Consider the following 25,016-nt stretch of genomic DNA (forward strand, 5'->3'; position numbering starts at 1 on the left):
TCTGCCACCTGGTTAATAGCCAGCCCAGCTTTAAACCGTGACAGATTTATTGGTGCCCAACGTGGGGCTCGAGAGAAGCTCCAACAGGTTGCTCTGATAAGTTGAATCCTGGCTCTGGTGGGAGGAGACCTGGAGAGCTCAGCTGAGAGAATATCAGATTTCTTCCTTTGAGATTTACGAGGGGTTGGAAAGTTAAAACAGATAGTGAAGATGGTGATGTCATTTTTGAATGCTGTGTTATCTCATCTTTTTATGGAGTTTCTTTCACAGTTGAGTATTGCAATGATGCCTTACCTGCCGTGGGCACTGTGTTATTGCTTGCTTCTTATGAATGTTTACATGCAGTTTAGCAGTGGGCACTGGTCGAAATGTATTGTTTTGGTGTGGGGTTTGATACTGATTTATGCTGTGATAAACTGGGCAGTTAATATTCCGATCTCTTATCTCTATGACACAATGATGGGCAGCTTTAATCGCGAATCAGTAGCAGCGACTTCATCTGCACGCTCCAGGCGTCCTTTAGCTGATTCTGTTAATGATTACACTTCCAGTTTTACTTCGGGAAATAGTACCTTCTCCTTTTCTGCCAAGCTGATTCCACTAGATTTTGTGAAATTAGGATGGTGCTGTCTAGGTGGCATGTTTTTATTTTTGTTTGTCCTGAATGTGTTTCTGATGTGGGATAAGATTAAATATCGGTGCAGGGACAGTTGTAGGTGTTATGCAGCCACCTCAGATCCTACAGTGTGTACTGCCGCTACAGCCACTAAACCCACTGAAGCCTCAGCAGCCTGTACCACAGCTACTACACCCCCCAAGATGGCCACTGCAGCTACTCAGACTCTCAGCACTCCCACGACAGCCACTGCATTTACTCAGACCCCAGCATCTATCGAATCTGTACCAATTGCTCCTGTAACCAGGAAGAAATACCAAAAGAAATCAGTTCGTGAAGAGAAGGATGATGACTCAGAGCCTTCTAAGGCAGAGCCATCATATGACCCAGGTGAGGGCCCTTCTCAGGCAGAGTTAGGGCCTGACACAGATGGGGGTTTCCTCAATCGTCCTTTTAAAGCAGACCCATCACAGAAGAAAGGTCCTTCTAAAGCAGAACTATCACAAGAGGACTCGGACGTAGAGATAACCTACCACTCCTTATCCCTGAAGGACCTGAGAAATATAAGGAAAGACTTCAGCCGTTATGCCGGTGAACCTATTATTACCTGGTTGCTCCGATGCTGGGATAATGGGGCAGACAGCATGCAATTAGATGGCAGAGAAGCCAGACAGTTGGGATCCCTGTCCAGAGATGGTGGTATTGATAAGGCGCTCGCAAGAAAGTCAAACACTATCAGTCTCTGGAGGTGACTCTTGTCAGCTGTAAAGAGCAGGTATCCCTATAAAGATGATGTTATGAGCCACCTAAGCAAATGGACCACTATAGAAAAAGGTATAACTACCTTAGAGAACTGGCTGTGCAAGAGATCATTTATAGACACCCACGGGACGTTGTAGATCCTGTAGATCCTGATGAAGTGGAATGCAACCGATCCATGTTCCGGAAGGTTGTGAAGAATGCTCCACCGACATATACCCATACATTGTCAATATTAGTATGGGGAGAAGATGATATGGCACGTTCTACTGTGGGCAAAATGGCTAACTGTATGCGACAGTATGAAGATAGTATTTCTTCCCCACTGCAGGCACGCATCTCGGCTGTGGAAAAACTGACTAAGGAAAACAAGGACTCATTTAAACAACTGTCAGACAAACTGTCCAAGATCGAGAATAAACTTGACTCTCTACCTACACAGGCGCGCGTTGCAGCTGTTAAGAGAAAATGTTCTCCTACAGGACCAGCTCAAAGGAAACGGAACACATCACGAGGTATCCTGTGGTTTGCCCTGCGTGGTTATGGGGAGGACATGAGCAGATGGCATGGACAACCTACCAGTACCCTACAGGCACGAGTACGTGAGTTGCAAGCTAAAAGAAATACCAGAGAGAATTTTCCTAGGAGGATGGCTGCTCCAGTTACCAGTGAGCAGGACCCCAGTCAGGGTAGATGGGCCTCAAATTCCTTTTTCCCAAGTGTGAATAGGAGAAATGAAGGTCCAGTCCCTGTGAGCAGCACGAATCCATTTCTTAATTAGGGGGGCCCTGCCTCCAGCCAGGTGGAGGAGAGGGACAACCGAGTTTATTGGACTGTGTGGATTCGATGGCCTGGCACATTAAAACCACAAAGGTATCGAGCCCTGGTAGACACTGGTGCACAGTGCACCCTAATGCCATCGGATCATAAAGGGGCAGAATCTATCAGTATTTCAGGAGTAACAGGAGGATCGCAAGTGTTATCTGTATTGGAGGCCGAAGTGAGCCTAACTAAAAATGAATGGAAAAAGCACCCCATTGTGACTGGCCCAGATGCTCCGTGCATCCTTGGCATAGACTACCTCAAGAGCGGGTATTTTAAGGACCCAAAAGGGTATAGATGGGCCTTTGGTATAGCAGCTGTAGAGACTGAGGACATTAAACAGCTGTTTACCTTGCCTGGCCTCTCAGAAGATCCTTCTGTTGTGGGGTTGCTGAAGGTTGAAGAACAACAGGTGCCAATTGCTACTACCACGGTGCACCGACGACAATATCGCACCAATCGAGACTCCCTGATCCCCATTCATAAACTGATTAGACAATTAGAAAACCAAGGAGTGATTGGCAAGACTCTCTCACCCTTTCATAGTCCTATATGGCCAGTGCGAAAGTCTGATGGAGAATGGAGATTAACTGTGGACTATTGTGGCCTAAATGAAGTTACGCCACCGCTGAGTGCTGCTGTGCCAGACATGCTAGAACTTCAATACGAACTGGAGTCAAAGGCAGAGTTCCAGGTTGTGACTACTCAGCTGTTGTCTAGATATCGGCATCCTTCTTGGATCACTAATCTATCTCCTAGACTGTTTCTGCAGTTTGTGCCTCAGAGTCTTTGGCACTTATTCTCTTAATGCCACTAGCAAGGTGGTGTGAATTGTTTAAAAGAACTATTTTAATTTAGTCTCTAATTATGAAAAACTAAAAATTCTAAAATGTAAAAATTGTTATTGATTAATTGAATCTTAAAATCTACACTGATTGACTAATATATGAAACACTGGTATTTAATATTCTAAAGAATGGCTTCCCAGTTAACAAGCATTCTTTTCCAGAATTTATTTATAACAAAATAATTACTGTTTTTCCTTCCTATTTTAGTCACGATTGCTGTGGCTGGTTTTCCTTACTGAGAAGGCAGTCATAGCAACAAAAAACATTTTAGGCTAAGTTCATTACAAGTACAAAAATTAAATGCCCATTTTCATTACTTTTAAATTCATCATATGTAGGATTTAATTCCTTTGAAAGGATTTTTTTTTTTTGCCTTTTTTCCTCCCCTTATTGGGGGGGGGGGGCATAACAAAGAACCCAAACCCTACTTATTCCCAGTAGTAATTTTAATATGTGACATTTATAATTATGATTTTTACACAGTCCAAGAACTTTTAGTTTATTCTCAAACAATTGTCTTTGAAACTTTAAGTCTATCAGTAGACTAGAATTTGAGTTTAGCAGGTAACTCTGAAAAACTTTTTGATAGTTATCAATGTATGTTTGTAATGCTAGTAAGGTATCATGTTAAGGTATTACAGAATCAACCAGCCAGGTTGGAAGAGACCTCTGGGATCATCGAGTCCTACCGTTAACATAGTATTATAACATAGTTTACGAAGGAACTACATATCTTTGGAAGAAAAACTTTTATATATGTTGTTTTGAGTGATATGATCTAGACTTAATGAGAAGCTTAAAAACGTTTAAAGCATAGAGTCAACTGTCAACTGACGACATATGGCTCACAATAAAGTCTCAAAATATTTTAATCAAATTGTCTTATCCGAAATTGAAATCATCAATTTAAATGCCATGTCTACTATTAAGTTTTTGAAATATTTTAATCTCTACAAATATCATATGTGGTTATTAGATTATTGAAGCTGTTTCAGTTGGATTCTCTCTACGCTGCTGCAGAGGACTGTTTTCTGTAAAATCCCATTGACTTCTGACACGCAGAGACTTCTAAAGAGCTCCTTACTACTACAGCGATCATAGGCCCTCAGAACCAGATGCAGCTGTAGCTTGCTTACACCATTTCCCAGAGCTTCCAGTCTTGTGGAAGCTGTGGGTTTACAGTTTGCCTGCTTAGGGACAAGTGAGAGTAAAACCAATCAAATACAGATTCTCTTTCTCCAAAAAAATCAAAACAGTTGTTCTTTACACAGATATCTTATGTTAGTGACAGTAAAGCTGGATAAAATAAGTCTTTTATACACTTCCTTGTCTGTTTCCTGAGCCTCATCCTTTGTGGTTTCCTTCTCAGTTCATGCCACAGCTGCAGATCCTTCTACTGCAAAAATATTTTCTTCCATTCTTGCCCAAGTCTTCTTATCTCTATGCACCTTCCCTCTCTCCTGCCACCCCACACACTCACTTGAAAGTGGTGTCGCTTCCGAGATCCATTTTGTTCTGTGCTTGGGGATATTCCCCTCTAAACCCTAGCACCCTTCAGAAAGTGGAGAAAAGTGGCTTTTTCTAGGATGCAGTTGTTATTTTGTTCTCACCAGGTGAGATCTATTTTAGTTGTACATAGTCTTTAATGATTAATTTGCTATTAGATGGGCATATCCATTGCTGCTCCTGTGTCTCTTCAGCCCAAGAAGGATGTGGTACTACAAAGTAAAAGGCAGTCTTAAAACATAGAGATACAGACAGGTCATAGCATCAAAGAGAAATTCATAAGTCATGTAGGTATGTTCTCTGAACTGTCACTTCTATAATATTGATCCTCTGCTTCATCATGGAGTCATGGTATGATACAGTAAAAGTCTCACCTGTATAGCTGTAGAGAATTACAAGTTGGCTCAATTTTCTGTATTTTGGAACCCTCTGTTGAGAATCTGGGTTATAACTGAATGAATTTATGAAAAAGGTACTGTCTTTCTATTTCTCAGTATCATATTATCTCTTCCTTTATTCTCAATACCTCACCATATCTTTATGGTTTCCTTCAGCGTGTTGCAGTATCTTCATGACACTGCATTGGCTTTGCTGAAGTTTCATTTGCTGCCTTCACGTACATTACAAGCAGGATGAATATATATGTTTCCCTGTACTAACAAGAGAGAGGAACATTTTTAAACATCACTGATAGTAAGGCTCAAGTAGAACAATGGTCCTGGAAACTTCCTGTCTTTGTTGTCAGTTGAATTTATTTCAGGTTAAATTTATCCTTTGAATAGGAGTGTCTTGTTTATATGACTAACTTATACATTTTGTTTTCCATGTATTTCTTATGATGGGTGGGTTTTGGAATCTCGTGACAAAAGTTTACTAAGTGTGGTTAACAGAGAACCAATTATGTTTCAACAGACCACTATTTGAAGGAGATAATGACTTCTGTATATGCCTGAAAGAATCTTTTCCAACTTTGAAAACCAGAAAATTGACAAGAGTAGAGTGGGGGAAAATCAGACGATTAATGGGAAAACCACGGAGGTAATTAATTTCTCTCCTCCTTTCTCTCCTCCTTTCTCTCCTCCTTTCTCTCCTCCTTTCTCTCCTCCTTTCTCTCCTCCTTTCTCTCCTCCTTTCTCTCCTCCTTTCTCTCCTCCTTTCTCTCCTCCTTTCTCTCCTCCTTTCTCTCCTCCTTTCTCTCCTCCTTTCTCTCCTCCTTTCTCTCCTCCTTTCTCTCCTCCTTTCTCTCCTCCTTTCTCTCCTCCTTTCTCTCCTCCTTTCTCTCCTCCTTTCTCTCCTCCTTTCTCTCCTCCTTTCTCTCCTCCTTTCTCTCCTCCTTTCTCTCCTCTACATGTAGTTTTGATGTTATTGGAATTGTTACTTCTAAAGTAATTTTGCATGCAGGTAGTAAAACAAAATAATAGCTGAGGGTAGAAAAACATTTTATTGAAAAAGTGTTTTCTGAGCACACACCCCGCTCCCCCACACACCCTATTCCTTATATGCATGTGTCCAGTCCATGTAGTTCTCATGAGCCTATACCTGAAATGTTCTCTTCCCACTCTAGATAAATGAGTGTCCAAGCTAGGATATGTTTAAATTATTATTGTATCTTCTGTGCTGCAGTGCTTCCTGGCATGGAAGACAGGCCACTTTTTCACCAAGTTTTCTCCTGACTGCAACTAAGCGCTTCATGGGGAAATCACAGATCACTGTACTGAGTTAGATTATATTTTGTTTGATGTAGGCTATTTCATCTCCTGTATCTGTAAACAATTTTACGGCCAAAAAATTGGCAGTCCAGGAAAGGCAGCAGAGCCTCCTTAAGAACAGTTCCTTTTGGAAAGATGTTCATATTATTTGAGCTTAACTGTGAGACAGCTTTTAGTTCCTCTATCATCATGCTCACCACTGAGAGGGACCTGGTGTGTTTGGAGGTTAAATCATCACTTATCCATTTTACTTTTGCCAAAAGTGGGTACCACTACAGAAGATCAGCTTGCCTCATTCAGCAGTCTGTTGGACCATTGATATAACTTCTTTTTTTTTTTCTTTGGGGGGGCGTGGGGAGCAGGGTGATGGTGGTGCTGTTAGTTTTGGTTTGGGTTTTTTTGTTAAGCTACCATACAGTTAGTTTTTTAAAAAGAGAGACTCATGCCTAAGGAACCAGAGGTCTAAATGGGCAGGAAGTTGTTTAATTTGAATTCTGAAGTACAAGTATTTAACTGGATATAGAGTCTGGTTTTGTTTGTTAACCAGAAGTTTATGATACCTTGCTTTTTATCAATCTAAAAAAAGTGTTCCTGTTTGCTTTTCATTTCTTTAATAATTTTTTAAAAACCCACAATTATTGGCAGTCTTTTTCAAGATCTCCAGAGTGGTCTTTGGGCTTGGTTCTAAAAGATTTTGAATTACTCCAAATAATTTGAATGCTTTTTCAAGATAATTTTCATCTATCTCTAGAGCAAAGCTTTTTGACATTACTGTTCTGTTAGAAATTTCTTGTCTGTCCTCATCATATGCAAGTAAGCTAAATACCGTGTCAACACCAATATCTCCCATGAGGCAGGAGAAAAAATAAGACATTTTACATCCACAGTGTTGATGACAGAGGATAGTAGTGTCTCTGTGTGATAGCTGTGCACATGGTTGTCATCTTTTTTTTAACTTTGTTTTAAATATATTGTAATATTTTCTTATGTCTGTTGCTACTTTAAATGTCCTATCACACCATCAACAGTGTGGTTGATTGGCACAACAGTGTTCTTCATGGGAACCTGCAAAGCTTGTAAGATTCCAGTAGACTGTGAGGAAAGATATGCTCCAAGAAAAGGAAGAGGTAATAGTTAGTCTCGTGTACTCTATATAAACTTCATTGGGGCTGAGAATTAGCAATGGGTATGAATTAAGCTCAGATATGCTTGTCCTGCAACTATATGATGGTGATGATTCTTCTGTTAGTTCAAATTCTCATGACTGAAGTAGAAACTGAGAAAAACGTTCAGCCTCTTAAAAAGCCTCTATAGAAAAGTAATGATGTTGCAATGGGATCTGTACCATAGTTTTCATCTTGATTTTTTCATAGGAATGGCATGAAGATGGGATAACCTTTATTAAATACATTTGGGGGGCATGGGGTAGGAGATTTCCTGTAACGGAAGCCACAAATACATTGCAAATACTTTCTACCTCCATGACCTACAGAATTCGGAACAGAGACTTTTTAAGGACATCTGAGCTAGTAGTAAAACAGTAGTTGCTGTTGTAGGGACCTCCAAGGTCAGTGATTAGTATGTTAGCATTTGAATTTCTTTTTTTAAAAGTGCGGGTCAAAGAACATCAGGCAATATCTGATGTTCCTGATGCAAGACCCTGGGCTCTGTGATCAGAAGGACTATTATTAAAGTCTATATTGCCTTTTTTTTTAATTTCTTTTTTTTTTTGTCTTGCTGTGATTAGTCCCTCTGTTCTCCTCAATGAAACTGAAAAGCTCTGACCTGCATTTTGCAGCTTCATATTCACAGCCCACGGCAAGTGTTATTTCACACTTGTTCCTTCCCAGTTGTAAATATGAAGCAAATAGCATCTTTAAATGAGAATATCCAAATAAGCTTTGCGTAAGTGTCCCAACTACCATCTCTCTCTCTGTGTCATATCCCTTTCCAGATATTTTGAGTTCCTAATGAGGATTATTAGGCAATACACAATTCCAAGTAAACACATTCTGCTCCTCAGTGATAAACTGGTGAATGGAACATGCACCTACAGTCGCTCAGTCTACAGTAGTTTCTAGGCTATACAAAGAATAGTGACAACTTTTGCAGTGGTAGTGGTTGGAAAGCCTAGTAAAGGAACCTTCCGTGCAGTGCATTACTGCACATACCTGACAGAAGTACATCACAGCTTCAGTTCATTCCTCTTCATTCTTTTTCTTTTTTTTAATGTCTTGCTTAGGACTAAGATCTCATTGTGTTAACACTGTACACACTGGACAAAACAGATGGTCTATGCCCCATATAACTTAGAAACCATGTATAAGATAAAAGGCAAATGATGTATGCATGTAGACAAGCGAGTGTGAAACTGCTGGTAAGTACGAAAGAAAGTGGTCTCCGCACCCTGGCAGCTTAGTTCCCAATGATCTTCTTATACACGTTACAAGGAAGAGAAATCTTGGAGAACAGTGAAATGACTTTGTGGAACTCTCCAAGTGAGGGGTACACAGAAGAAAACATAATGTTTATTTTGGCGTGTAATAAGAGAGTAGTATAAGCAGATTTGGAAATAGGACTGACTGCTCAGTACTGAGTGAGAGATAAATAACTGAGGAAGATCTTGAAGGGATTTAAAACAGAAAATAATTTGCAGTATAGAAGGGGGAACCAGCGGAGGAGTTGTCAGTGTCTTCTAAAATAACCTTGTAAAATAGGACTCTTATTGATCAGTAATCAATATATAACTGTATGAGTTCCACAGAAAATGTTTAAATTGCATTTCACTGCAGTAAAGCAATTAACAAAGGTAGTAGATTATTTGATAAATAACTGCTTCTGCAATTAAGCAGACCTACAATAGCATCTGTACTCCTTTTTTTAATTACTTCTTTCATTGACACAAGAATGATACTTTTTTTTTAATAAGGAATGAGAGATAGGATCGAGTCCTTAATGTCTTTATGCTTTCAGTATCTCCCTTGTGCATCGTGCCTATTCGGAAGGTTAAAAGTGAAAGCTGAATAAAACCAAGAAAGGGCCTTGGGAGTAAGTCTTTCATCTTTTAGATTACATTTTAAGACACACACCCCCCCAAAATGGGGGAGGAGACTGCTAGAGATTATCTGATTTTACACAATAGCCCAAGTTCAAACAAATTTGTACTTTTACTGTGATCAATCTTGGAACAATTAATCTGCAGAACAGAGATTTTTGTGGCTGAGTTTTGCTTGCATCTGTGCAGAGTACAAGAGACAGACAAGTGCCCTTTTATGTTCTGAGTCTGGTGCTCTTTCACACTAAGTTAGTTTAATTGAGCTAATGAGCACACGTGAAAGGGATCTACTGTGTATCAGTAAGTGATGGCAGGCAGGACCTCACAGTAACTCATCCTTACATGCATTGAACTGGTATTCAGAGTAGACTGGACGGGACCTGCTTTAGCTTTGTTATAACACCAGGTGGATCCCTATAAGCAGAAAAAGTCCTGAGGAGTTGTACTCTTCTGATATACTAATGCAAACAGCTAGCATTCCTGAGTATTATTTTTAAATAAACTGTTATTTTAGGAGTGGTAATTCTGGGGAGTAAGACTGTATAAATCCATTCAACTAAATCCTTTTCTCTTGAACGCTTCACCCCAAGCTTTTTCATTTTCCCTTACTGATTTGTAAACTATGCCTATTTATTTTATGTGTCTTCACATATGTATGTTTTCAGTGCTGAATTTAAGTATAGTTTTGCCTAATTGTATTATAGGTGTTCCTCTGCATTCTTTGAGGAAGAGAGATCAGCGTTAAAACAGAAACGGCAGAAAATAAGACTTTTGCAGCAGCGGAAAGTTGCAGATATTTCACAGTTCAAAGATCTTCCAGACGAAATTCCATTACCGCTTGTAATAGGAACAAAAGTTACAGGTAATTTCTTAAAAACAAACAAACAAAAAACCAGCCAAGTGTTTTGCAAATATTTTAGTAAACCAGAATGTGCTTAGTGCACATAGTTAAAATAAATTTAAAACATCAAAAAAATGTATGTTTTTATTGTTAGCTCATTGAGGAGGTGCTTGTGAGGATTAGCTAGTATTTTTAAAACACTGATATGGTTTTGAGGTACAAACTTAGTACGGTTTATTATTTCTGCTGTTCAAATTGTAGATTTTTTTTTTTTTGGTATAGCTAACAAATCTTGGAGAGAGATGCTTCAATGCAAAGAGCTGAGTGCTGTCTGAAAGTTTAAAATCTAACCTAATATAAAACTTGAGCTTTATTTTTCCAGAAATATAAAAATACCTGTTTTGAAGCAGATATACAATTGATACTGCAGGGTAGTTGGACCTGTATACTAAACATGACATTGCCTTACTGAAAAAACTTACACATAACTGAGGAAGGAATATTGTTAAAAACATTCCACAAGTTTTGTCTAATTTTATAAAAGCTTGAATTCCTCCATTCTATCTGTTTATGATCCAGATGCTTTTCAATTAAGCATGGTATTGCCCACTCAAGCCACTACTGTTCATTGCTTTTTGCGTTCTTTAGCAACACTGCCCATAATTCTTGCTGAAGAGCAGGCATGCACAACACTGCCTCTCCTCACTCTCCTAGAGCTGTATCCTTGAGCTGCATTCCTCAGTGTCTTTTGCTAAATATGTAGTCATCAGTGGAAGTGATCAAAGAGAAATGCTATGCAAAATCATCCGGAAATTTACTTTTGCCTGCAAAATGTGTCTGTCAGAAGGTACTGGGTATTAAATAGTGTTTTATTTAGACATAAATGTAGTGCTAAGGATTAGATTTGGGAAATACTTGACTTGCAAAGATAAATTTGACAAAAATTTGGGTAGTATTTCTATTGCATACAGTTCTTTTTCTGGGCTTACTTTTTTATTTCCATTTAATCTGTGGGTTTTAAATATACATATAAAGGGTTACTTGCAGAAGATACATTATGTCTATTTTTCTGATTGGTATCAGAACATTATAATGTTTGGTTTGTTGTTTTGTTTTTGTTTTTGTTAAGCACGCTTGCGAGGTGTCCATGATGGACTATTCACTGGACAAATAGACGCTGTAGACACTCTTAATGCTACATACAGAGTGACTTTTGACAGGGCAGGTCTTGGAACACACACAGTCCCAGATTATGAAGTTCTTGTAAGTATTAATGACATATTCTTAAAATAGCTACAATAAAAAATAAATTAAAAAATCTACAATTGTATGCTTTAATCAAAAAGAAGAAAATTCAAAATATTACATGCAGGTGATATTGTCATAAAGTAGAAAAAAGCATAACAGATGCATGGGAAATTCCAGGGGAATGAGCTTCTACTGTGTATGGTTTTATAGAACAGGATGACCCTCCATGATAAAAACATAATGGCTCAGGCTGGAATAATTTACTAGACCTACTATTATAGGTTATTATAATAGACTAAGTTTAATATGAAGAAATATAACAAGTAGTGTAAGATCCTAAAGAAAATTCTGCTATGGGATCCTGGCAGGATTTGCAGAAAATGTTCAGGAAAACCTGGCTCTTTGTAATTGCCAAAGTCTGGAAAGGCCCATGGTAGTTGCAAGCAAGTATTATAAGTTGATTGAACCTCATTTTGAAAGTTTTTATGGTAATGAAGCCACCTGTGGGGATGTTGCTTTCGTCAAACAGTTTGGGATTATTTCTTAGCTAATAGGCTTTGGTACCAAATCATGAGCTCCAGGAATTGTTCCTGCCAAACAGTCTGACCTAGATTGCAAGCTTTTCAGAGGACCTCGCGTTGTTTTGTATCTCGTGTAGTGTTGACTCTACTAAGGGCCCTTTGGTCTAAGAACTAGTCTTTATCATGATCTGAGTTTGGAGCCTCTGCTGGACTTCTGCTCAGTCATGATTTGTCTCCAGCTTCCCAATATAATTTTTGGAAATATTCTTGCAGGTTTTATTTGATGTGATGCCATAACACTTCGAAAACTCCAGCAAGGGAGTATGATTTTTGAAGCTCCTGCTAGCCCAAAAGCAAAATGTTAATCTTTTAATGTTGTTGGTTTGGGGGCATGGATGGGCATGGATAGTCCGGAGTCTAGAAATAAATTATATATTCCAACAGGTGTGTAAAATTAATTAATCTGACAGCTGAAGTATATCCTTCCTTTTCCTGTCTTACAGAGCAACGAGCCTCATGAAACCATGCCAATTGCTGCCTTTGGACAGAAACAACGGCCTTCAAGGTTCTTTATGACCCCTCCCCGATTGCCTTATACACCTTCACTCCAGTCTCCAGTTACAGTAAGTTACTTTTTTTCATGTGATATTAATCATTGAAATATTTTCTGATACATGTTGAAGCTGTTACCTTGAACAGTTTTTGAGATTAATTTTCTGAGGACACTTGGCAAGATAAAAATTTTAGCAAATACCTCTAAAAACAAGCTATTAAATTAAATGTTCTTTTTTGTATAGGACAATGATCCTTTATTAGGACAGTCTTCGTGGAAAAACAAAATTTCAGGCACAGACAGTGAAACACTAGGGGGCTTTCCAGTAGAATTCCTCATACAAGTGGTAAGTGTTAACTGCAGCTCTTAATTTTGTGTATTGTCCTTTTGTGTTTATTCTGCCAATTCTTCAGTTAAGTGACCTTCTGTTGATTTATGACAGAGATGGTGATATCCAAATTAACTTTGAAAAGCTGTTAATGATATTTGTTTTTATTCCCCTTGCCTCTTAATTTTCTCACTTGTCAGTAAGCTTTGAAATACGCTGCTCTTCAGACCGCAGGAGGGGCTTTTGTCTCCAAAAGTGTCTTATTTCTCCCAGCTCTACCACTTGGTCTAAAAAAAAAAAGATATTATTTCTACCTGCAAACTTTGTACTGTGCTAAGACTTACTTTTTATTTAAAATATACTTGCATTATGCAAAGAACATTTGCCCATGTGCATTATCATACATTGTATAATATTGTATTTTATGTTATGTCCTAACCTCTTGGAGAAGAAGCGAAGCCCTCTTTTCCCTGAAAGCAAACATACATGTTGTAGATAAAAAAAACTACTTTTTGTCTTCATCTTTATGAAATAATTCCACAGTGATTTTTGTACACCGGCACAGACAAGTAATGTTAGGAAGCTGGGATTCATTGAATATCAAAACTCATCAAAGCAAGTTACTCTTCAGGATGATGGAAGAATGTAATTGCTCATGTTGGCTCAGCTTAAGATCTGTGATTTGAATTCTTCAACAATGAAAGCTGTTTTGAACATGCTAAAGGAGATAGGAATGATCGGTGTTTAAAATACTAAGAACTGAGGACTAATGTTGCTAAACGCTTCTCAGATTTTAAAGTGTATGTAATTGGTTAAAAGAATCAAGTTGTGTCTGTAGTTCACATGAGACACTAATATTTTGGCCATTCAACATAATGAATTTTATTGGACAGAATGATCTCTTCAGTTTTTTAGGGGAAACTTATCGTATGAAGCTAATTTTGAAAAAGGTGGCTTGGCATCTAGCTTAGCTAAGAAAATGTAAAATAGATGTAGTTGCTGTAAGATTAATTATGTTAAAAATTGAAATACACAGAAGATACGGTCTTTGTTTATGCTGCTAAACTGTATCTGTGGCTATCCTTGAGTCACAGTGTGATCAATGAAACTGGGTAACTAAGGCGTGTGGAGCTTTACAACTATTTAGTGCGTCAAGTTGATCTGTTTATGATATTGTTGCTGTATTTTATATCTGAAAATGTGATTGCTCAGTCACGTTTGGTGTTATGTTATTACTCGTTATTAAGAAATCTGAGTTTTAAAAGTATAGGCCTCTTGCTTGTATTACAAATGATGGCATTTTACAATGATACTGCATTAATATGTATTTTTGCTTGAAGATTGTCAAAAAACGTTGAACAAAATCAGGCCACGGATTTTTGGCATTTGTTTATGTGAACATCTTAATACTTTATCCAGGTTTTTGATAAAGAATCGCTAGGCTTAAAAAAACATTTATTGAAGGACCATGTGTTATTTTTAAGCCTAACATCTTAAGCATTTTAAGCATCAACTTTTTTATTAGTACTTTAAGGATGGTCCTGAAATTCGGTGTTGTGAAATACATGAGACCGGTGAATACTGATTATTGATTGCACTGCTTTCACCAGTCCGGAGCTATTTTTATGTTAAAGGCAACTGTTAAAGATGTTCTAGCCTTTCTTATACACTGGTACAGTAAAAAGATCAAAGCCCTCATTCTGATTTAATGGTGATTCAGGAAGTAAATGATCAGAAAATGTTTGATTCAAATAAAACTTTCTGGACAGCTATTGCCAGGCAATTATTTGTGGTACTATGAATAAACAATTTCATGGGAAAACTTTATTATATGCAGCACACCTTGAATAAGGTTTCAACGCAGCCCCTTAGTTCTCTTTTACAAATTCTGAAATAAATTGGGAACAAAAGAAAGCGTAGTAAAAATCATGTATGGACTACTGATAAATAAATGTTAGGGATATTCTCTTTACATATAACTTGCAGTTGTAAGCAAACATTGGGACTTAATCACGGTCCTACACTGGTGATTCTTAGTTCTAAGTCTTTATATTAATTTCTACATGTTTACAATTTGGCATCAGGGACTGCTATTATTTCTGGTTTTTACTGTGGAAAAACATGTATATTAGGAGGAGAATGGCTCAAAAATTAACATTATGGTATTAAGAATCAAGTCAACAAGAAACAAGTAATAAATTTTTTTTAAAAAAGTCTTTTGTGCTTACATGCAGTATGTATCCTTAAATATTTCATAGGCTATACTGCAGGTCAAAATCAATAGATTGCATTCTTACGTTCTAGTCAGTATTAAAATTTGGAGGGTATTTTTCCAAGTGCTCAGCTACAGCTTTTTTTTTTTCCCCTTTTTTTTTTACCCCTCCTCTTATTTTGTTTGGGGAAAAAAATGAGACTGGGAAGGAAATCACGCAGGCCAAGGCGATTGCTTGCAGGGTCGCTGCCTGCCCAGTAGAGGGAGTATGTTAATGCAGCACGTTCAGAAAAGGGCATTGGTGTCTTCCTGATGGCGAAGGGAGTTATCTTCTCAAGTTAAACGCAGGAAGAAAAATCGAAAAATAGATACTGGATTTTTGACTATTTTCTGCTTATGAAAATTTTGAAAATATTCCGTAGTAAGTTATGACACACTTTGCTTTGAAATGCTTGTGTTCTTATAAATACTCTTTTGACTAAAAAATTAAATCTGAAGTACATCTCTAAACATACTGGTTGGGTTGTTCCTTCATCTCTTTTAACGTGGAAAAGCATTGTACTAAAACCTCATTTCCCGTTCAATGAGAACTATAAAGTGTAGCAGTAAACAGGATGAGTTATGCTGAAAATAGAGCTGCTAGGCAAGAATTTCTCAGGGAAAATAGGGCTGAGCTGAGTTAAAGCATTCACTGATGATACTGGCAAATGAAAATGGAAGTCTATTCAATAAAATGTACCAATGAGAGGAAGTTGGTAGAAATCACAGATCCAGTGAAAGGTCAGAGTTTCTTGTAGAAAAAAACTAGATTATCTTGATCACTGGAGTATGTCTGGGAATAGGATGAATATAATATAAAATCCAAGCTTATGAAGTGGAGAACTAGGGCCCTGCATCCTTGAATAAGTCTGGACATCAAAGTAGAAGTTAAGCACCAAATACCTTGCAAGTTTTGGGGACAAATAATATATTCTGCATTAAGTTGAGGACTCACCAGCTTCATCAAGGAGGAGGAGGACTTAGACGTATCGGGCAGTTGCTGGATGGTGATGACAGCAGAGCTTGACGAGTAACTCTTTGGCAGCAGTGGCAGGTGGTGTACAGTGCTTTCCTTCCTCCCAGGTGTTTTTGTGCCAACATGAGCATTTGTGTGGTGTGTTAGAAACTAGATCAGAGAGAGAATCCAGCTCACACGTAACAATTTTAAAACTTTTTTTTTCTTGCCTTTTCTGAATTTATTATTTGTTGTTATCAGTTCGCTGATTGGGTTCTTCACGTAGCTGCAAAAATGCAAGTCCTGGCTCAGCATGGGCATTGGGGGACAGCACAAGGACAGAAATGAGCAGCTAGAATTAGAAGAGTGATAACCTATGCAGTATTATTGCCTCTGTGCGTCTGACCATGACTTGCCATCCGTTCATAAGACGCATCTGGCAAAGTAGTTGCGGGAGAAAGAGAGAAGTACTGATGCCGTTTTACAGGTCTGGTTTACAGGTCTGTCATTTGGAATGCTGGTACAGGCTTCCTGTTACTCACATTAGGGAAGGATGACAGTGAATGGAAAAGATACAGAAAGGACCACAAAAGTTTAGGAGATCAAGAGCCTTCTATGGGAGAGGAGACTGGAAAGGCTTGGGTTGTTTAGTTTAGTGAATGAACGGTGGAGAAGAAACACCTTACTGTCTGTGAATAAACAGGGATAAATAAAAGGAGGGAGAGCCTATATTTAGCTGAAAAGCAGCTCTGGCAGAACAAATTGCTATGAAGTGAACAAGGATGCATTTAACATGGAAATTCCAAGAAGATTCATAATTAGTTGAAAGAGGTCCTGGAACAATTTTCCATTAGGATTTGTGAGGGCAAGAAACCTGGCTGCTTTAAGACTGAACTTGAAAATCAACAAAGGAGATTATACATAAGCAGATGTACGTTGAACTAGGAGTTCCTATTTCTTCCAGTCCCATGTTCCACTACTAGGATGCAGTTAAACCCCTTGCAATTTATAAAACCTGAAATCATGGCTCTGTTTACAACAGTAGTAAAACTGTTGCTGGTTGTAGCAGAGCTAGGATTTCTCTCAGGGCCCTAGAGAGTATGAATAGTTTTAGGAGTGACGTGTGTGTTGAGAGCACTCCCAGTGATTTCCACTTCAGCCTGCTAGGTCCCAAGGGCAGCAGAAACAGGGTATTCCCATTACAAAAGAGGGAAATGGAAAGCCCAGAGTTGTTCTGTATAAAATAGATCCAATGTCTATACCAGGTATTACTGCAGGAGTATACACAAAGGGCTGGTGCCCGGTCAAGGGCACAGCTGAGAACAGGCTGAGAACTGTGTGAAAAAAGGTATGGTAAGGTAAGTGATATTAATCGTAGTACATGATGATAACACCCTTTGCTTTCATCAGGCTGCAAAAAAAAGAAGATTCTTGACTCTTCGGCCTCTAGCTGGCCATAAATTATATTAGTCTTCCTATAGGGAATTTTGGCAGATGGATTTTAGCATTCTCCAATCTAGGGCACTTGAAAATGCTTTTAAAATCTCTGGAAAGTCCATCATTTAATTTTAATTTATTTTTATTTCTGCATCTTAACTTGATGAACAACAGAGAAGTGTATTTTAAAATTATGAAAGAAATATGTATTTTATTATCTTGAATTTCTATGGCATTTCAAAACTGCTTAAGGACCTATTCATTCTAAAAATAGTTGCTTTGTTTTAGACCAGGTTATCGAAAATCCTTATGATCAAGAAGGAACACATCAAACAGTTGAGAGAGATGAACACAGAAGCAGAAAAGCTGGTGAGAATATTCTCGTTTCAGTTCTTAAAACGGGATATGCTTTAACAGATAATGCAAATAAGTACAATTAAAACTAGAGTCTAGATAAAATCTATATTTTATCGCTTTCTATAATGGAAATTTTTTTACTATTTTTTTTGAAGACAAGTCAGAGAAGTCAGTTGTTTCAAATATGATTCCCCTTTGAAAGCATTGTGCTTTGGAAACTGATTAATGTTAACGTCGGAATAGCATGTCAGTTGACACGTAAAGTAAGGAAATACTATGTACTTTGAGAATCTTGGGTACAAGTTTATATGGCGTGACATTCATCATAATTTATTTTGCGGATGGTAGGTACTTATTTATTTAGCTTTCTGGCTAAAACCATAACTCAGTTCAGAGATTTTCTATATAAAACTCTGAGTGCCCTTGACCGGCATTTAAAATTACAATACCAAAGCAGCTACAGCATAATTAGCAGCAGCAGAATAGTTTTTCTTGCTAGGCTTTATCTAATCATCAGTCAGTAAATCAAAATGATAAGAATGCCTCTTCTACCACCCATGGCTATCAATCAACTTGAAAGTGGAAAGCTATCAGTCTCAACCTTGTGCTGCTGTCCATTCAGACAGTTGTCTCTACAATGTACAGACAGAAGGCTAAAGGTTTGTGGAGGAAGAGGAGTCCTTTTTATTTCTTGAAACCAAAAATGCTGATTTTTTTTTCATGTAAAATATTTGAATGTTGGAGGATTTGATTTATTGTGGTAAGATTTCCCTCTTTGTCCCTTCAGTGATCACGTGCACAAGTACGTTCTGTTATTCTGCTTCCTACTGCCTCATCCCTCTGTCTCTGTAATTTTCTTCTTTTGTGCTGTGATACTGCTCTTCAAAACCTTGTTATACTACATTTTTTCCTGTGCATCAAATGTTTTGCCTTTTAATTTTGCGTATTAATAATTAAAATTATGCAAAAAAGAAGATAGATTAAAACATACCATTGCAACCTCTAACTCTGATACTGAAAAATTACCAACTCTTCTTAAAACAAGCTAAAAAACTTTTGTTTTTACTGAGATATTAGTACTTTTGCAAAGATATACATAGGAATGACAGTAGCCTTCCTCTGACAAAAATCCAGATATTAATGTGTCACTCAGCTACTAAGTCATAAATTAACTGTATTGTAGAATAAGAATATCAAGGAAAATAACAAAATTGAGAGAGCAAAGAAGCAACAGGGAAGAAGGGGATCTAGAAAGAAACATTAAATTTGATATATTGGAGCTCAGTTGTAGCCTAGATAAGGACTTTTAGATACTTTTTAAATTCTTCCCTTGCACTGTTTCCTTTGTAAACCAGCGATCATAAAGCAACCTCTGTTACTATTTGAGGCTGTCCTGATAAAAATAGAGGACGTGATACCTTTCTATTGGGCAATATTCTTAGCCTGTCTTCTAATCCCCTTTGTCCCTTGGCAATCCCATCTACGTTTGTGCCACTGTGTATACGTTGTTTCTCCTTTAAAATATATTATCTTTGAACAAGAATATTTTTCAGGCACCAATCCACTTGAACGTCAATAACATACCTGAATGTGAATAAAATAGAATCTTTTGAGTTCATTCAGGTATAGTTTAATTGTCAGACTTTGATAATAATTCATACAATTGTGATTTTGATAATTTTTAGAGTAACACCACTGTTGGGTTTAAAACAATCCTTTTGTGGAGACCTTTTGTTTTTTGTTTTTTTTTTTTTTAAATGGCTGATCTAATACAGAAATAAATGGAACTGACCAAAATCAGAACTGGGACTGAATTTAGGCCATTATTATCTGGCAATAATAATAAATTTACAATAATAATAAATTTACATGAGGCGGGGGATGTCTTCAGAGGAGCTATTAATACATACAACTGCACATTTTCTATTTCATTTTTCTGAAACGGCAGCTTATTAATAGTTAAGCATCTTGACATCGCTATACTAGTCTTGGTTGCAGGCTATAAACAAGTTACCGTATACATAAAACAGTAAACACTTTTCTGATACCCATTTGGATAAACCTAAATAAAAAGGATGGCTAGTTCATTTTTTCACTTGACCTGCAATAAAGACAAGGTAAAGGTGATGCTGGTGGTTCCAGAGAAGCATGGAGATGCTCAATGACAGAGATATTACCTGCTTCGATCTACTGAAAGCTATCCATCTTTTGATCTGCCAGTTCAGCTCTTTGTCAGTGTTTCCAGATCTTGGATTGCTCCTGGATCAGAAATAGTGCTGGTGCTGAGAAATATTTCTTTCATCATCTCTACCACAGAATGCTCTTAGCCTTTCCTCTCTGATGGGGAATTCACAATTGTCTGCAGCTTTCGCAGCTAACCTGGATGAGTCTGCTTTAGAGGGGCTGGTCACTGAAGAAGGTCTGAAAGTTGCAATTTTTTCCTTATGTTCCAGAACTGCAGGAAGCATGTCAAATTTATGCTGGTTTCCAGTTTGCTCTTAGGTGAATTCTGAAGTTATAGTCTTAGTTTAAAGCCCTATTAATTTGGTATTCAGACTGGTAAATCCCTGGAGATCGTTTCAGTGCTTAAGTTTAATGGGGAACTTTGAACTGAACGGGTAACTGAAACCTTGATTGTGAGTTTTTGACCTGGATCCTCCTGATGAAGGCTCTTGAGTTTGCAATTTGCTGTAGCTCTTGATGTAAAATCTATAGCTACAGGTTTGATTGTATGAGGTACTTGTATCTCAGACTTGTGGCTGAGCAGCAGTGGAAATACATCCAGCTTATCTTGCAAGAGGCCATTTGTGGAGGAAATTTTATAATATATTGTATGTTTTGTTTCAGTTTCGTAAATATCACCCAAACAGTGTCAAGACGCATTCTGAAAACAGTACAAGAAAAAAGTACTGTATTCTGGTATTTATTTTTTGTGGAAAGCGGTGCTTACCCTAAATACTTATATTACCAGATATAAGCTCTAGTAACTTTCTTTTTTGGCAGAACAGTTAGTTGTAACAGAAGGTATGTAGCACTGAGTCATCCTCAGGTGACCACTACCTTACTGGACAGCTGTGCCTCCCATCCTGCAGCAGAGGTGGTCGTGGCCATATTGTCCTATGCTGGCCTCCTACTGACAGGATAGCTTTCTGTTCAGACAGTAGAGAGAAGCCATCCCCAGCTACTGGAGAAATAAGCAGGTCAGACCACAGTCATCTTCTGTAGCATGTACCACCACAGGTTACCACAGCACTTGACGAGAGTAAAAGCGTGGTAGTTACTACACAGTTGTCACTTGGAGTTTTAAATAGCGATACTACATTTTAATATTTTGTATGTTAACATTTTTCTATTAAACACTGGGATTTCAGATACCTCAGTGTTATTTTCAAGTGAAAATTCCTTTTGATGAGTTCAAGAGATATGAATGTACAGTATTGCATTAACTTTAATATGCTTTGTCTTTTCCACAGAAATCCTATTCTATGCCAATAGGCATCGAGTTTCAGAGGAGATACGCAACTATTGTTCTAGATCTAGAACAACTAAACAAAGACTTAAATAAAGTTTTGCATAAAGTTCAACAGTATTGTTATGAGGTAAGATTTTGCTGGAATCTGTATGTATTTGTTGGGTTTGCTTAACCTAAGTACAAAAAAAAAATCAGAATTTCCTGGGAACAGGGCATAGATGGGAGTCACTTTGAAATGAAACTAGTAGTAGCTGTACTGGATTCCTTCTCTCTCTCTGTCCCTGCCTTTGTCTGTCTGTCTCTCTTTCTTCAACCAGAATGCAGACACTTTTGCTGATGCCAGTGGTCAGTTTTGAAACAGACATGCACGTACATAAATGAAGAAAAAATACTGCGTGCTGTCTACCTGTGAAATCAATTGTCATTTCACACATACACCAAATGCAAAGATCGTTCTTCATTTTCTCTTTATTATATCCACGCAGCTTGCTCCTGACCAAGGCCTCCAGCCTGCAGACCAGCCGACAGATCTGAGGCGTAGGTGTGAAGAGGAGGCTCAGGAGATCGTCAGGCAAGCAAATTCCTCAGCAACAGGACAGCTTTGTGTTGAAAGTGAAAATTTAACTGATCTTATCTCTAGACTTACAGCAATATTACTGCAGATTAAGGTAAAATGTTTGCAAAAAATACAGTTTCTCTCATAAAATACATAGTGTTAAGGCTCTGTCAGTTTCTTTGTGCCAAACTGTGAGAACGTTTTTTGTTTCTTCTCCTACAGTGTCTAGCAGAAGGAGGTGACCTGAATTCCTTTGAATTTAAATCACTAACAGATTCATTAAATGACATTAAGAATTCAATAGACTCCTCAAATATCAGGTATTACTTTTTGAATATTTAATTCTTAATTACACACTTTATGCCAGCAAGCAATTCTTACTATATTTTAGAGATGAACATTGATTATAATTAAGGGTTTTAATCTGGTAACTTTACCTATAGGAATGGTCCCATTTAAAAGGGGGCTTCTTAAAGGCGGTGTGAAATTAGCAGTTTTCTGTTTGAACCTGTGTGAAGGTTCAAGTGAAGTAACCTCATTAAAAAAAAAAAAGTGCTAAATTGATGCAGCAACAACTAGACTTTCTTGCTCTACAGTCACTTATGGCAACTAAGAAGGTATTTTAGAACATTTTTAGACTTTCAAATCCCACTAGTAAATATAAGTTCTTTAAACCGCAGAACAGTACAATTTCACTATTCTTTTTGCATAGTTACTCAGCCTCTTGTCTGTAGATATGGAAAGCTGGCGTATGAGACAATTATAGCTTCTGACCAGCTTCCCTTAGCAATATTTTAAACCAAGAAACAGAAGAACAGCCATATTGTGCCAGATCAAAGGCCCATCTAGTCTAGATGGGACGTTTTTCAACAGTTGTCACAAGCAGGTGCCTGAGGAAGCATAAAAATAGCAAGAATGTGGCGAAACTTGTCTGGAGTACACTGCAGCCTCCAGCAATTTGTGACCAGGAATTTTTTTATAATTATAATGCTGCTAAATTACATAATTTAGAAAATATACCTAAATGCTAAGTATTTCTTTATACCCTCTCCATACTCTTATTGCTGCATAATAATGGGAGGCTACACACATGAATTTTTTTTTTTTTTGCAAAGATAGTCTGATGGCCTTTTGATTTAGAAAGAATTATTGATAAATGCTGTTTTATAGCATTTTTTGTTAGTAAAAACAAAAATAAACCCCAAACATTAGTGAAATTTCTCTATAGTCAACACTGCAAATCACACATTGGCATGGATTCAACTAAAGGTTGATGTACACTGCAAAGAAGGTGATCATGTTTCCATTTCACTGTACTTATTTTGGGCGTTTTAGCATGTCTTCATAATATTTTTACTTCATTAGCTCTGGTCCTGTTAAAGGCTTCTTTAAAGTACCTCAGCCAGTAACTCTTGATTTCATGCAGCTGTTTGTGCAAACGCTATTTTCATGTGTCTCTATCAAGTTGCATTCGCATGTACTACTCTCTGATTCATCTGAATTTTTGTGTTGGCTGTGTTTGTACCTTGACTTTCACCATAGAAATATTCAGACACAGCTCCTAAATAATGGGGTTTAATACTTTTTTTTCTTCTTCTTTTTCTTCCTGTAGTTGTTTTCAGAATAACGTTGAGATCCATGTTGCACATATTCAGAGTGGTCTGAGCCAGATGGGAAACTTACACGCTTTTGCAGCTAACAACACCAACAGAGACTGAACATTTTTCTTCCAAGTGTACAGCAAGTAGTTCTGGAAAATCCTCTTCCTTTATATAGGCTTCACCAAATATCCTAACTGCCAGAAGATAAGGGAAAAGAAAACCTCTCAGAAAGAACCCTTTTAAATACATTATATCTGCTTCTTAAGAAAACCAGCATTACTGGCCAGTGTTACATTAGATTTCTCCGTTTGTTATTCACATACAGTAGTTTTGCTAACTGGTAATCTCTTAGTAATTGCATTTATTATAATAAACTCCAAAACATGCTTTCATATAATTTGAATTTAGTTTTTAAAAGTTCAGATGAATTCTGCATACCTCTTGCTGTTGCCTCTCCTGGTATGTTAGAAGCGATGAAGAGGAAATGGCTCCAATCAGTAGCCACACGGCAGGTCTTTGGTGTGGAAAGCCACACTTCTGTGCGGGTACTGAGAGTAGCCATTTCAGCCTTCGGGTAGCGCGGTGACAGGTGACAACGCAGGCTGAGCGTTCCTCATCTAAAGAAGCAGCAGCAGGATATGGACAGCAAACAGAAGCTGTAGACTTGAGGATGTTGGGCAGGTCTATCGATCACTCGATGCCTTGTTGGAACTTTTTAATTTATCATAACTTATATAAGGAGTCTGATGAAGGAATATAAAAACGTAACTGGGAACTTTCCGGAAAGAGATTGGTTATGGCTTTTTCCCTTCACACGGGGCAAAAGAAGTGCTTTGGTTGGGATTTTATATAAATGACTGGTTAAACTTACTGTTTTTCCAAATTTTTGTTTGTTTTGCACAACTTTTAAATTAGATTACTGGTTATCCAACAATACCCAACATATGAAGATTTTTATAATTAAAGATAACCAGTGAGGTAAACTGCAACAGTAAAAAGTGACAACCTGCCTACAAGTACCTTTTGGAATGTTAATCTTGTACAAAGTGTGTATTGGTTTGTTTAAATAGTCTTGTATAGCTTCTGTGTAATGATTGTTTCCAGATATGAATTTTCAGAGATAGTTGTAGAGATGTTTTTGATTCTTTTAGATGCCTCATTAAATGAGGTCTTTTATATGTTAATGTACAAAGAATATGTAAACAGGATTATTTTCAATTTTAAAATTTTGTATAGTTTAAAGATGCTTCTGTATTCTGTGTTGGTATTGTGCTACTGCAAAACTTTAGTGCAGAGTTTCTATTTAGCTAAACTTGTTCTGTTAATTAAGAGAAATGCATAAATCTTTTATTCTCAATGAAATTTGTAACTCTGAATAAATTGACCTATGAGAGTTGATATATTTCACAAAAATGCAAACTCTTTTGCAGATGGTCTCAGGTCATTTTTTTAAAAGAAGTTAATTAAATTGCTGAAAATGAAATATTATGAGGACAAGGTGAGTAGCTGTTTTAAAAGATACTTAGAAAATTTACAAGGGGTATTACAGAACCATGCCAAACACTAATTCTGCTGAGGTAC

At 37.5% G+C, this 25,016-nt stretch overlaps 1 protein-coding gene across 2 annotated transcripts in view; it reads left to right on the forward strand.

The window, feature by feature from the left end:
* LIN9 (lin-9 DREAM MuvB core complex component) overlaps positions 1 to 24,789 on the forward strand; it is a 46,318-nt gene extending 21,529 nt beyond the window's left edge. For both annotated transcript variants that reach the window (XM_068400935.1, XM_068400943.1), the window contains 10 exons: positions 5,464 to 5,589; positions 10,020 to 10,177; positions 11,286 to 11,419; positions 12,429 to 12,548; positions 12,723 to 12,824; positions 17,738 to 17,818; positions 21,280 to 21,405; positions 21,764 to 21,946; positions 22,057 to 22,154; positions 23,447 to 24,789. In XM_068400935.1, coding sequence (XP_068257036.1) covers positions 5,464 to 5,589; positions 10,020 to 10,177; positions 11,286 to 11,419; positions 12,429 to 12,548; positions 12,723 to 12,824; positions 17,738 to 17,818; positions 21,280 to 21,405; positions 21,764 to 21,946; positions 22,057 to 22,154; positions 23,447 to 23,552 — 1,234 coding nt within the window. In that variant the 3' untranslated portion in view covers positions 23,553 to 24,789. The remainder of the gene's footprint in view (positions 1 to 5,463; positions 5,590 to 10,019; positions 10,178 to 11,285; positions 11,420 to 12,428; positions 12,549 to 12,722; positions 12,825 to 17,737; positions 17,819 to 21,279; positions 21,406 to 21,763; positions 21,947 to 22,056; positions 22,155 to 23,446) is intronic.
* The last annotated feature ends 227 nt before the right edge of the window (positions 24,790 to 25,016 follow it).

Source organism: Nyctibius grandis, chromosome 1 (genome assembly GCF_013368605.1).
Source record: "Nyctibius grandis isolate bNycGra1 chromosome 1, bNycGra1.pri, whole genome shotgun sequence".
NCBI classification, from domain to species: Eukaryota; Metazoa; Chordata; class Aves; order Nyctibiiformes; family Nyctibiidae; genus Nyctibius; species Nyctibius grandis.